The sequence below is a fragment of the Stomoxys calcitrans genome, chromosome 3 (assembly GCF_963082655.1).
Source record: "Stomoxys calcitrans chromosome 3, idStoCalc2.1, whole genome shotgun sequence".
Lineage (NCBI taxonomy): Eukaryota > Metazoa > Arthropoda > Insecta > Diptera > Muscidae > Stomoxys > Stomoxys calcitrans.
In genome coordinates this window covers 114,513,620-114,528,289 of record NC_081554.1, presented here as the reverse complement: position 1 = coordinate 114,528,289, position 14,670 = coordinate 114,513,620, and the positions used below count along the sequence as shown (strand labels likewise).

Below are 14,670 nucleotides of genomic sequence, written 5' to 3'. Positions count from 1 at the left end.
TCCATTTTCGCACAACTCCATTATGGTTTTATATTGTGTTTTGGTGTACTCTAAAAATTACTTATGGGAGTTGTTGTTTTCGCACATTTAAATACCTACTTTGGGATGGATAGTTCTTTATCGCGTAAATATTACCAAACAATGTATATGTCTTAGAAATTCTTGTTCTGTTTTCTTGTACCCGGCAGCCATGTGTCTGTTGCTCTAATGATTTTTGTCGTTGGACTTATCACCATTTTTGTATCTTGGGCGAATCTTTAAAAATGGTCACTTTCCAAGTCTACAATCAGCACTCGACCGAGCTTCGCAATATACTGACTGCTCTTTGCTCAGTCAAAACAAAAAAGAGAAAAAATGCTGTGTGTGGGAATGTGTCTATACCAGTGACGAGTACACAATTGCAATTATTTGCAAGCCCATAGGTCTGCTTTGGATTTCTTGTATATCTACAAAGTAATGTGCAAAGTGTGAGTATTTTTGCCAACCATTGGTCTATACGCTCAAATACACACTCTTTCCTCTAGTAGGAGAAATACAAGAGAATAATTATTGGCCTGATAAACGAATAATCATTTGATGCTATCAAAGCACTTTTGCAATTAAAAGGTTTTTAGTTTAACAACAAACGAAAGGTAATTTTACCATAAGCGAAGCTGCTAAATAATAATGTTAAATAATCATACGCTTATGGCTAACGATTAATTTGTTAAGCCGAAACGTTACATGGTTCCAATAAAAGAAAAACTTCGTGATAAAAGTATTTTGTTTGTCGTAAAAAAGTCCCAAAGGTTTTATTTGTTTGCGTGTAGTGAGCGGCCGTGTGTACGAACTATACAGGTTTTGGATCAATTTAGGTCATACTTGAAAGTCATCGAAGAAAATTTCCGCCAAATCGGATTAAAATTGCGCCCTCTTGAATCTCAAGAAATAAAATCAGGAGATCGTTTTATAGAGCAGCTTTATCAGATTATATACAGATCCGGACTATACATTTTTTAGCCAAATCGTATAAGATTTGCACCCCATAAAGGCTCAAGAGAGAAGATCGATTTATATGGGACCTTTTTATAAACATGGAGCGATCTGGTCCATTTACAACCCGAACCGACTACATTAACAAGAAGTTTTGATGAAAAATTTGCAGCGGGTAGCTTTACTCCTTCAAAAGTAAGCTTGTTTTCTATAGACGGGCAAGGACCACTTTTTCATGTCATGACGATCAAGATTATGTATTATTTATGGGATCTTAGGCCCATATTTCGAGATGTTACCAACGAAATGACGATACTAGTATACCCCCATTCTATGGTCGAGGGTATTATGAATGAAGAAAAAAATTCAGCATTCCCAAATTTCATTTTGTATATATGTATGTACATACCTTTTCTCTTTCTTGATACCATTGACGGCATGTATTTAGCAAAGCCTCTAAAAATGTCTCCTTTTGCTCTTTGGCTATGATGTTAAGGCAAAGACGAGCTATGGGCAAAGCAAAGCGACGTCCCTCGACCGCTCGTTTAATAAAATGCGATGTCAGTTCCATGAGACTACGAGAGTTCAATTTATTTGGATCCTCTAGGGCTGTGTCAATAAGAGCTTGAATTTCCGGTGGAAATGGTCCTATGTCGGTGACTTCGTTGCCCAAACCCAAACCGAGCCCAGCAATGCCACGTGTTAGTGCATCAGCGGAAGACAATGATTTGGAGCGTTGTAATGGCGATATGTTCATGGCAATATAAGGATCCATTGGGCCATTGACCATCTGATTGTTGGTCACAATATAGGGATTCACGTTGTTCATTTGTTGTTTATAATTCTGATTCAGATTATTGTTCATCTGAACCATATTCATTTGTCCCTTATTGTGATGTATCTTCTGAGGCTCTGGAGCAAACTTCACACGGTTTGCAGTCGCCTATATAAACATAAAGTTATTAACATATTTATATGTGTATGTATGTATGTATGTATGTGTATGTTAGAGTTTTTTTTTTCATTTTAGGTCAGAAGAAACAAGTGTACTCACATGCAGTATATTACCACTAGAAGGAGAGTTTATTATTGGCACCTGAGGTGAAACGGCTCCATGTGTCATATGACCCATTTGCATAGGATGCGAGTGTGTCACCAATATCGGACGATGACCACCTCCACCACCCGCCATGTGATGACCTTTGTGGTTTAATGTACCCAATGGTAAGCTTCCCACAGAAAGACCGGCTTGTCTTCGATTCACCATGGCATTGTTTGCCGCCACAAACTGCATTTGTTGGTGCAAGCCCGTGGGAGAATTGGGGAAAACCATGGATGAACTTGAAGAGTGTTGTAGGTTGTAGTTCAGTTCTGAAAATAAAATCAAAGCAATTTGAAATTATTTAACAACTTTATTTGATGGGCTACAAAAGATGTTCGAATTTGCGAAGATCTACAGTTCCAAGTAGATGCACCAGTGAAACGTTAATCGGAAAATAGACAAAATTAAGAAGCCCAATAAACAATATAGCATGCATTAGATTTTTAATATTCATTTACAAGAGCAGTTATTGAAAAAAAAAACGGCACAGAATAATCTAAAATATTTTGTACCGAAAAGGCTGGGTTGAGGAACACCAGAGGAGCCAATGATGGTCCTAGAGATCGCTTTCCAAATTTCCAACTTTGAGTACGACGAATTTAATATGAACTCAACCCTTTTAATTAACGAATTTCCAAGCCCACATTAATCCATAATCGGGGAAAAGCTTTACAAAAGTCTGTGTAGATGGTCTCAGGCTGTCAAGTGCTCCTGAAAACATCATTGATAAAATATGTAATTTTCAAAACGTTTATTACATTTGAGCAAAATTTTCTACATCCATGTTGGCGTCTAGTCATTATTGAGGAAGTTTAATGAGAAATAACTAAGTCTATAACTTTCCCATTTACTTAGGCATAGCACTAAATATGGAGATACCCTTGTTATTACAAGCAACATTACGGCAGCCAAATTTGGGCCGACTATATAGTATCCAACACCACCAAGTCGACCAACTTCTTTTAAATTAGTTTTAAAAGCACTATTTTTATAAAAAAAGTTAAAAACAAAAGTTCAATAAACGTTTTCTGCAAACAACATTTGTACAATTTTTTTTTAGAAACAAAATTGCAAAAATTTTGTTTCTAAAAATAAATTTTTTTACCAAAGGCAATATTCTTTTTTAAAGAAAACGGGTCATAACCTGATGTAGCTCCCATATAAACCGAACTCCCGATTTTACTTCTTGAGATTCTAGAGGGCGTAATTCTTATCCGATTTAGCTGACATTTTACACAGTGACTTCTCCTATGCCCTCTAATATACGTGCCAAATATGGTCGAAATCGATCCATAACCTGATATAGCTCCCATCTAAACCGATCTCCCCATTTTACACTCAGACACATTAGTCTGCTGATATCAGCAAACACTGTCTGCTGATATTAAATTAAACAGTTTAATATTATGGATTAATCCATACAACATTTTTGAATTTCTAAACAACAATTAAGCATTTGCTATATATTTATAACAAAAATTGCCAATTTTAGGTGTTAATTTTTGGTCTAAAAGCCTTAAAAACTAGCAAATTGCAGAATATTGGATAAGTTTTACTTTGTATGCTTGCAAGCTTGAAAGATATGATGGAATTTATGAAATATTTATGACATTTTTGACCTATTTTTTAACTTTTGATCATTGACAAGGAAGTGTTTGCTGTTTTAGCACAAAATTACTGCTGTCCCATTTCAGCAGACTTTCTGCTGTTACAGCAAAAGTTGTTGCTGTTTTTACTAACAAATTTCTCTGAGAGTATTTCTTAAGTCCTTGTAGGGCGCAATTCTTGTCCGATATGGTTGAAATCGGGCCAGAGCCCCAACAAAATGATTTTGTTTAAAGAAAAAGTTTAAATTAAATTTATTATAACAAAAAATGTTAGTAACCATTTTTAAATATAACATTTCATGTTTATAATGTTCAACAAAAGGCAACATTTTGCTGCTGCCAAGGCCGCCTTGAAACTATTTTTCGTAAGGACAAAAATGTAATGAAATTCTTAGTAAAATCAAAATTTTAATAAATTTTTTTCTAAACAAATTTTAATGAACATTTCATTCTCTAATGACGAAACTTCAGCACGGGCCGGACCTTCTCAAAATTATTTTTACAAAATTTCATTTAAATTTTTTCTTAAGACAACATAATAATTAGGTTTGGTTAGGTTGAAAAGAGGGTGCAGATATTAATCCGCCCCATGACACTATGGACATAAACCTAAGCCAGTAATCGGCTTGTTGTACGCATTGAAACTAAAAAGTAAGCTCGAAAAAAAAGGAATTCCGTGCTACTTAGAAAATTCTTAATATAATTTTCCATACCACTCCCCCAAGTTGGTTGCTATAGTGTCCCCACCTAAATACCGGTGTCTGTTAGTTAATTAACATTTTCTAGAGAAAAACTTTTTAAATTCTCCAAGTTTTTTTCCTGTTAGGGCGAGATCATTAAATTCTACAATCGGAGAAGCAAATGGAAAAGGAAAGCCAAAGATAGCAACACACACCAACCACTATGGGACGCGTTTCGTCTTTGGTTAGAAAACTTCTCATTACACAAAAATACACGCATTAGGAAAAGTACAGCTAGTAGACAGGGTTTTCGAGTGTGGTTAATGTGGTTATTGTATCATAGATGCGTTTTCGCTATTAATACGATTCAAATCCAACATACCAACTCACGGCCCTTGAAGCCATCACACTTAATATGGTTGAGAAGTCTTCTAACCAAAAACGAAACGCGTCCTATAGTGGTTGGTGTGTGTTGCTATCTTTGGATTTCCTTTTCCATTTGCATCTCCGATCATTGAGCTCGTCTCGAAAGAGAAACAGACAAAAATTGAGAAACTTTTTATAAAAAAATGTCAATACATTTTTTTCTAAAGACTGAATTTTAAAGTATTTTTTTAAGGACAAAAGTTTAGCGAAAAACTCTCTAAAGACTATCTAACCTCGAGATTATTTTTTAAAGCCAAAATTTCAAAAAATGCATTTTGCGACACTTCATTTTGCATAAAAATTTTTAAAGTCTTTTTATTATGCTTATCTGTCCCAAACAACATCTGCTAAAATTTTTTATGGACAAATTTCATTAAATATTTTTAAAGACAAAATTTTGACCCATTATGCCTGACCGATTTTCCGATTTTGATGAATTTTTATCAAAAAATCATTATCTTAATACTTTATGACCATTTAGCGAAGAATGCTGGATTTAATGATTTTGGCATAAAATCGCACCTGCTGTCAAAAGAAGTAGAATTATTGCCAAAAATTTATTTTTTTAAGATAGAAACCAACAAGATATTAAAAAGGATTCCAGAAAAATCACTCCTAAGAATTTTGAGAAATTTTCTCGTTTGATTTTTGGGATATAAAAAATTGACGACTTTCGCCAAGCCAATTTTGGCCCGAAACATGACGGGAAAAATGTTGTAACTGGTTCAGTCATCGAGCTAGAATTTTTTTAAGGCAGCTCCATTTTTGGGCATATTTTGTCGATAATGAGTCAATGCCGTTTTGTTTAACGACTGAATCGCAAAGTAATTTTTAAAAAAAAAAAAAAAAAATTATTTTTTTTAAACCAAAAATTTATTAAAAGTTTCTTTAAGCCAAAATCTTCATGGAATTTCCTTGCCAAAAACAATTAAGTTCTAAGTTTTTTCTTATTTTTTTATTATTTTAATTGAAATTTTATCTGTAAAAAACTTGACTTTAAATGAAATATTTTGCACTGTTAGTCTGAAAAACTTTTCAAAAGAATAATTAGTAATATTTAATTATAAATTATTTGAATTACTTCAGCAATGGAATGAAACATTTTTAGGATTGGGAAACACAATTTTTAAACACCGAAATCATCACCCAGATTAATTTACATTTTAAAAAAATTATTTCAAATAAAACAATTTAGTTTTTTTTTTTTGGAATTCCATAATTCACAATACAGTATTTAAGGCAATTGATGCGGAACTCAAAGTGATTAAGGGACGAAAATTCTAGTTGAAATTTGATAGTTTTGTTGGCTTTGGCCGTAGCTTTAAGCACATTGAAATGTTGTTTAAATCTTTTAAAAATTTGCTTTTTGAATTTTTGATTTTTACGAATAATGATGTGCCTATGCGCTATGTACGAAAGTCGTTAATGATATTCGACGAGTCAAATTGTATATCTATAAAAAGGTGGGTATTAAGTTCGTGTTTTACTGTTAAATACCAATGTTTTTCACCATTACTTTTTTGAAAAACTACAAAAATATGACTGATAACATAACACTTTTATTAAATTTGTATCATAAATAATGGGAATGAAGTCAGAAAGTCTTTTTGCTTGAAAATCTATTATCTACAAAAAGTAATAGAAAAAATATTATTTTAAGCTGTGAAACACGAACTTAATACCCGCCTTAAGTGAGGAAATGTATTAAAATAATATTAATCAGCAGTCATTTATTTATGAGGGCATGTTTTATATTACACTTACTTTGCCGCTAGGTCATTTGACATTAATTAGTTGACAAAGAGAGAACAAAGTTTACAACTGCAATAACGTGAAATCTCTTGGTGTTTCTGATTTTAAGTTCTAACACCTTTTCTTATTTTTATACTAAACCGATACCATATAAACCGGTCTTGGATCTTGAGTTCTTAAGTCACTAGAGGGAGCATTTCTCATCCGATTTGACTGAAATTTAGCATGACGTGTTCTGTTATGATTTTCAACAACTGTGATTAGTATGGTTCAAATTGGTCCATAACATGATATAGCTGTCATATAAACCCATCTGGGTTCTTGACTTCTTGATCCCTATCCGATTTGGCTGAAATTTTGCACGACGTGTTTCGCTGACTTCCAATAACTGTGCTAAGTAAGGTTCAAATCGGTCCTTAACCTGATATAGCTGCGATATAAACCGATCTAAAATCTCGACTTCTTGAGCCATTAGAGCGCGAAATTCTTAACCGATTTGGCTGAAATTTTGCATGACGTGTTTTTTCATAACTTCCAACAACTTTGTCAAATATGGTTCAAATTACTCTATAACCTAACATAGCTGCCATATAAACCGATCTGGGATTTTGACTTCTTGAGCCTCTAGGGGTCGCAATTAATATGCGATTTATCTGAAATTTTGTACGACGGATCCTCTCACAACCATTAACATACATGTTTATTATGGTCCGAATCGGTCTATAGCCTAATGCAGCTCCCATATAATCTGATCTCTCTATTTTACTTCTTGAGCCCCCAAAGGGCGCAATTCTTATTCGAATTGGCTTAAATTTTACACAGGTCTCCCACATATAATTTAATTATGGCCCGATTCGGGCCATAAATTGATATCGCTCTAATAGCAGAGCTGAACTTTTCTTTTGTCCTTTTTGTGCCAAAGAAGAGATGCCGAGAAAAGAACTCGACAAATGCGATCCATGGTGGGTATATAAGATTCGGCCCGGCCGAACTAAGCACGCTTTTACTTGTTTCTCCAATAAATTAGGAAAACTTAGGACTTATAAACCCATGATGGAAATTATAAGCATATACGACAATAGTTGGATGCAATTTTTACCTTTTTTTATCTTTTCCATCAAAACCGGATTTTTCGATCGATTTGAATTAATTTTAATTTAATTAAGCAAAATGTATATGGATATTCGTAAAAATTGGTAAAAATTTATTTCTTGAAATATTTAACAAATCGAGTTGCTTTATATTTTCAGTTTGTTTGCGTAAAATTTTATGGAAATAAAAGGCTTTCAAAGCTTAGGATCGGCCTTTAAATAATGTGTTGGCATTCAGTGCAAAATTCAGCTCTGATTTTATGACCAAATGTCACCGCCGATGGGGTAAGGTACAAGGTACGAGTATCTTTACCAATTTCACAGTAACGGAGGATTTTTTACTTTTTGCGAGCGCGTTGAGAAGTACAACTCTGCAAACAAATATCAAAGAGAATCAGGTCACAAAAGTTAAAAAATTTTTAACTTTGACGACTAAAAACACAATTTCACCTGTGACAGCACAAAATGACGCTCGTTTTCAAGCGTTGATGTAGATTTTTTTTTATTCTTCCGCCCTGCTTTTGTGGGATTTGTGTGCATCCTGTTTCGGCCTAATTGCTTATTGCGTTATTCCATCATTAACAAAGTGATGTCGGTAGGCTGGAGAATGCGTGGAAGACTATTAAACCTAAGATGATGAGTTCAAATCCTCTCGTCGGTCACTGACAAAACTTATGAAATTGTTTAAGTAGAGAGACTGGCAGAGAAAAAACCAAGAGCAATCAGAAAAATAAAAATTATTCTTTAAAACTTTGTGACAAGTGTCAAAAGAAATCAGTTACGGAACTAGTTTTTTGGAATTAGAAAAAGTACTAGTTCCAGGGTCAACTGGTTGCCCCAATGACAAACCCATGTCAAAATTCACCAGTTGCTTACACTGAAAGTAAACACATTTTTTAATTTTACATTTAATTTAAGTGAGAAAATTAATGGTGTGCATTAATGTTTATTGCGTTATTACCATCATTAACATGAAAGCTAGAGGATGCGTCAAAGACTGACAAACATGAGATGATGAGTTAATTAAATTTTATCTTAAACTCTTTAGACCTAAGTTCCGTAAATAAAAATTGCTTTTTATTTCATTTGTCCCAACGTTTCGTCAATTTGTGTTGACCTCTTCAGGGGATACGACTATTTAATTAAAACATTACATTAATTTCAAATCTTCATGAAAATTCACATAAAGTTTTTTCCGTTAAAAGCACATTCATTAACAACATGACATTAATTATATTATAGACAACTTAAATTTTAATATCACAGATCTTTATATTGCAGCACGGTAACTTATACTAATATTGTTTGTGTCCTCTTTTAAGTTCATGGTCCTACCTACCTTTTGTTGTATTCTTTCTAAAGTGTATCTCTTTCACTCTTTGTTTTCTTTATCTAATATTTTGACATTTTCGGACAAGTCTGCCCCATGTCCCCTTTTCAAATATGTTGCGCCAAAGCTGTTTTCTGCGTTCCTTTTCTAATGTCAGCTCTGTGTTCACCCATTCTTGTTTGCATCGTTCGTTTTGTTGTTCCTACATACTCTTACTCTCTTACATTCTATTTCGTTAACAATATTGCTTTGTTCTTGTTTGCCGATTGGAGTATTCGATTCGCTCTGTATGCATATTTTATGTTGTTTGTTTTGTTCATTAAAGTTCTTAAGCTTTTGTTATCTATTAATCAGGGATGTATTTGAATATCGTTTGGTTTCTTCATTCATTGTAGGGTTGCCATAAGTGCTGTTTAGTTTTCGTTTTATTTCGTCGAAAAGTTTATTTATTCAAATCTCTACGTCGATCACTGACAAAACGTACAAAATTGTTTAAGTAAAGAGAGAGTGACAAAGAAAAAAATAAAAAATATATATATTTTTCTGACTTTGACAAATGTCACAAGAAATCAATTACGAAACTAGTATGTTGGAATTAGCCAAAATACTAGTTCCAGGATCAACTGATTACTCCAATGATAAACCCGTGTTGAATATACCAGTTTAGTCCTGATTACTTTGGAGCTAGTGAATTAACAGTTTTGGAACTAGTGACCTGGACGACTGGGCATCTACTCATTCCGTTTGTAACACATCGAAACATTAATCTGTGAGCTAAAGGCGTGCACAGTTACAGCAACAATAGCAGCTTGAACGCTTTTCAACAATTAGTGAGTACAGATGAGTAGAATTCTGTTTGATATTTTGAAAGTAACAGATCTTTTATCCTATAGTTTATCCAAACAGCTATTGGTGGTGATACAACAAATGTTTTTTGCGCGCTGTCCGAACGAAGGCTCACAATGTTACTGTGGGCATACGAAATTATTAGCACCCATCTACGATGTATACACAATTTTATTTGTTTTAACACCAGCAAAAAAGATGTTTGCGGTACCACAGATATTTGAAAACAAGAAAACAAATAAATACCTTCCTTACTCAAACACAACACCCTTCTGTTTCTCCTTTTATTTTTCAATAGAGGCCACCGTAGCGCATAGGTTAGCATCTCCGACTATGACTCTGAACGCCTGGGTTCGAATACTGGTGAGAACTATGCTATTGAAAAATAGTATGGCAAATAGAGTTGTCGAATTGCGGCACGCCGTTCGGACTAGGCTATAAAAAGGAGGTCCCTTATCATTGAGCGTAAAACTGGAATCGGACAGCACTCATTGATATGTAAGAAGTTTGGCCCTGTTTTTTCAAAGGAATGTTTATGGGCAAATTTGCATTTTACTGATAGTATAAAGTATATATATGGTATATCTGTTTTGTTGACGCTTACAGTTACCCAGTGCACGCATTTATTTCGAACCCATTTTTTTGACATTCTAAGTCGATTAAGCCATGTTCGGTCGTATGTCGGTCTGAAGTATGATTGTCAAAACTTCGATAGCAGTCGAACGAATAAAGATATTTTTGCACAGATACTTCTTATTGATGTGGGTCATTGAGGATTGCAAATGGGCCATATCGGTTCGGATTTTTTTATAGCATATAAAACCACGTTTACACTGTTCATTAAATCCTGATTTAAGGTTGATTTTATAAAGGAAAAACAGATGATCGAGCCATTAAATCCGGATTTAAAGAGCTCGTAGAAACACCAATTTTGGCCGATTTGGCACAGACTATATTCTCAAGACTTCAAATATCTGTGGTAAGTATGGTTAAATTCGATTCCTGACCCAATGCAGCTCCCATACTAACCGATTTCTCGATTTTAGTTCTTGATTTCAATTGTTGTCTGATCTGGCTGAAATTTTGCATATGATGTTCTTTTACGACTTCCAACAATCGTGCCACATATGGTCCACATCTGTCTTCAACCTAATATAGCTCCAATATAAACTGATCTTTCGTTGATTTGCCCAACATTTTTCTGGTAGTGTTCTGTTAATACTTCAGACATTTTCTACGTAAAGTACGTAAAGCATTTAAATGAACGGAAACCTAGCTAAAAAATAGTATGTTGAAATGTAAACATGTATTAGCTTAAATTTCAAAATTTTTCTGACATTTTTCGACAGCAGTGGGTGCTATTAAATATGTAAGAGTTTAATATAAAAAAAAAACATAAAAATGGACTTTTAAGATGTGATTTAAATGAATAGATAGGGAGTAATGTGCTGTATGTAACAGTTTTAAAGAGATTTCAGGAACAAAGATAATAGTTCAACTCAAATGAGATTTTAATAAGAAAAATTTAGTATTATTTTTTTCTTTTAACCTAAATGAGTTTAGAATACACATTTAATGCTGATTAATATTTACAGTATAAATAATCAAAATATCTACCATATATTGGCCATATGCGCGTAGTAATTAGCCATAGTTCCTTTTTTACATAAGTCAATCTACCGATTTGGCTGATCCTTTTGTTTTGGTATTTTCAGCCAAGTTATAACAACAAAAGCGCACCATGTTCTGAAAGGCAAAATCTTATAAACCACTCACAATTGATCGCATGTGACAAGTTCTTTGAATAAATGATGTTAGAGCCATATCAAATTATGGACCGTATTGATATAGCTGTTAGATGTCATAAACAACCACCTTCAAAGTTTCAGGCAAATCGGAAAGTAATTGCGCCATTTAGAGGCTCAAGAAGTCAAATCGGGAGATCGGTTAACATGGCAGCCATATTAAAACACTTACAACCCAACCAACCTACACTATTGAGCTGGCATGGCAACTAAGGACTTTTCGCACTGGACTTGATTGTTTTAGCTCATCAAAAACCCGAAAAGGTGACAACTAGTGCCAAACGAGAAAAATGTACTATGTTAACTCTTTCTGTAAATTGAGAAATTTTTACGAGAAACAAAATACTTTTATTACGTAGTTTTTCTTTTATTGTAACTGTGTAACGTTAGCCAGAAACGAAGTATTATCGAGTGTAACTAACTTTGTTTATTGTAAACCCTTTGCAACTTTGCCTACGGTAAAAGTACATCTCTTTTGTTGTAAAAACAAAAACTCTTTTATTGCAAATGTATTTAGATAGCCGCAAGCGATTATTCATTCGAATGACCAATAATAATTATCTTGTGTCTCTCCTACTAGAGAGAGAGAGAGAGGGTCAGTATTAGAGGTGTGCTCGTGAGTTGTCGTGTAACGCAAAATTCTTCGTACGTGAGCGTGAGGGAGTGAAATCATGCTCACCACACCAATCCTCACGAGACACTCACGAAACGATTACGACTCATGAAACAAACAAAAATAACATGCTTGTTGTTTAAAGTACGGATTTATCTACAGATGCAAAGAAAGAAAAAGAGCAAATGAATGGCTATGCAGAGCTGATACATTTTATACATTAAACAACATTTTAACATTTATACATTAAAAAGTTCGGCCGGGCCAAATCTTGGGAATTCACCATGGTGGGTAAAAATTTATACAAAATTAATTTAGTTGAAGAGCATAATTTTATTCTACATATTAGATTTCTGTAAAACCAGCAAAAATTAAAGCTTCTTGGAAGTCGTAACAGAACACCGCAATGCAATTTTCAGCCAAATCGGACAAAAATTGCTGCTTGTAATGACTCAAGAAGTCAAATCGGAAGATCGGTTTATATGGCAGCTATATTTAAATCTGATCCGATATGGCCTATTTGCAATCCCCAATCCCAAAATTTCAAGCGGCTAACTTTACGCGTTCGACCGCTATCGTGATTTCGACAGACGGGCGGACGGACATGGCTAGATCGACTCAGACATCGAGACGATCAAAAATATATATACTTTATGGGGTCTTAGACGAAGATTTCGAGGTGTTACAAACGGAATGACTAGATTAGTATACCCCCATTAGTATACCCCCCATCGTCATTGTTTCGTGAGTCTTGCGTGAGTGTACGTGATTAAAATTTTTGTCTCATGGGCGTGCGTGGACTTGAGTCCACATTAAAAAGCCATGCATGAGTAACGTTTTTCTCCCGTAAGCGTGCGTGTGCGTGAATGAAATATTACTCACGCGCACATCTCTAGTGAGTATTTAAGCGTATAGACCAGTGATGGTTAAAGTTTAGCTATAAACATCGAAATTAATCCAAATATACTCTGAAAGAGTCCGAATTACCAAATTAGATCTGCTTATAATTGGTACAAATTTAAAGTAGAATTGTGTAACAACATTAATTTGAATTTGGCAGCTTTTTAATATGGCCAATCTATTTTTAAAATTTAAAAGAATATTCATATGCACAAGCATGATGTTAAATTTATTTATTATTATAGAAAAACTGATTGAAACCCCGAATAAGATTTTATGTATCAAGAATGAAAGTCGCAAATTCTTGCAAGAATTTATCGCAATAAACATCTACTTTTATCATAAACAACATCCAATGTTTTTCAGAAAAGAAGTTTACACCCCGAAACTTTCTGCATATAAAAGTCTATTTGATTTTATGTTTAAGTCCGTTTTATGTTTAAGCTAGGAATTCGGAGTGAACAACAAATTACAACTGTCCCATTTTCAGCAGACTTTCCGCTGTTTTAGCAAACATTTTTGCTGTTTTTACTAACAAATTTTTATGAGTGCAAGGCCCCCGATATCCAAACCGAATATGGTCCATATCGTGTCGTTATTAGATAAAGCTGCCATATAGACCGATTTACCGATTTAGGGTATTCAGCCCATAAGAGGCGCGTTTATCACCCGATTTTGTTGACATTTAGAACAGTGAGTTTGATTTACCCGGAATGAGTACGGTCAAGATCGGTATATATTTATGTAGATACCAGCTGGACAGGGCCCGCTCCGCACCGCCTTCTTTTACTTTATATGGAACAAAATTATCATTTAAATATTTATTTTCGACAATTTAGGAGCTTTTAGTGAAGTACCATGCTACAAAAACTGTATATGTATATCGCTTGACTAACAATATAATTGCCTTTATCTGAATCCGATATGATCTTAATTGGTCTATGAATTCGCTCGGGGGCTTTAGGATCATTTAAATGTGGTTGTTTGGTGTATCCCATTCTTAAAAGACTTTATTAGAGCCCTATATTATCATGGGGATTTTCAGAGTGGGAAGGCCCCCAGGGTGGTGGTTGGTGGGTTAAAGGGTGATCCCAAATGTGGGTATCAATTTCGAGTTCTACTCCCAAATAGCTGTCAATTGAGCCCAATATTGCCATGGTCGATAAATAGGTATTTCTGATTAAGGGGTGTTTTAGGGAGGTGGGGTGGTCTCCCAGACACCTAGCCTTGAAAAAGTATCAGCATCGTGCTATACTCTCAAATACTATTTATTTAAACCCATATTGCCATTGGTTTAAAGCGAGTTTATGGGATGAGGAGTCCCCCAAAATTGGTTAACAAATTCATTCTGGTTTGGCGTATGGGCGCTAAAAACTATCAACATCGAACTCCAATCTCTATAAGACCCAAATTGTCATGGGTAGCAAATACATCCTATCTGGGGTCTATTCCCAAATACCTTTCATTTGAGCCCCATATTTCCATAGTCGGCAAGCATGACCATTTTGGGGGGATAGGGCGGCCACTCAGTGACTTGACCCTGAAA

General features: G+C 34.5%; 1 protein-coding gene across 3 annotated transcripts in view; it reads right to left on the bottom strand.

Moving 5' to 3' along the window:
* Positions 1–14,670, bottom strand: part of LOC106081147 (uncharacterized) — a 66,784-nt gene that overhangs the window by 8,694 nt on the left and 43,420 nt on the right. For all 3 annotated transcript variants that reach the window (XM_013242917.2, XM_059364652.1, XM_013242919.2), the window contains 2 exons: positions 2,027–2,343; positions 1,382–1,915 (listed from right to left, as the gene is read on the bottom strand). In XM_013242917.2, coding sequence (XP_013098371.1) covers positions 1,382–1,915; positions 2,027–2,343 — 851 coding nt within the window. The remainder of the gene's footprint in view (positions 1–1,381; positions 1,916–2,026; positions 2,344–14,670) is intronic.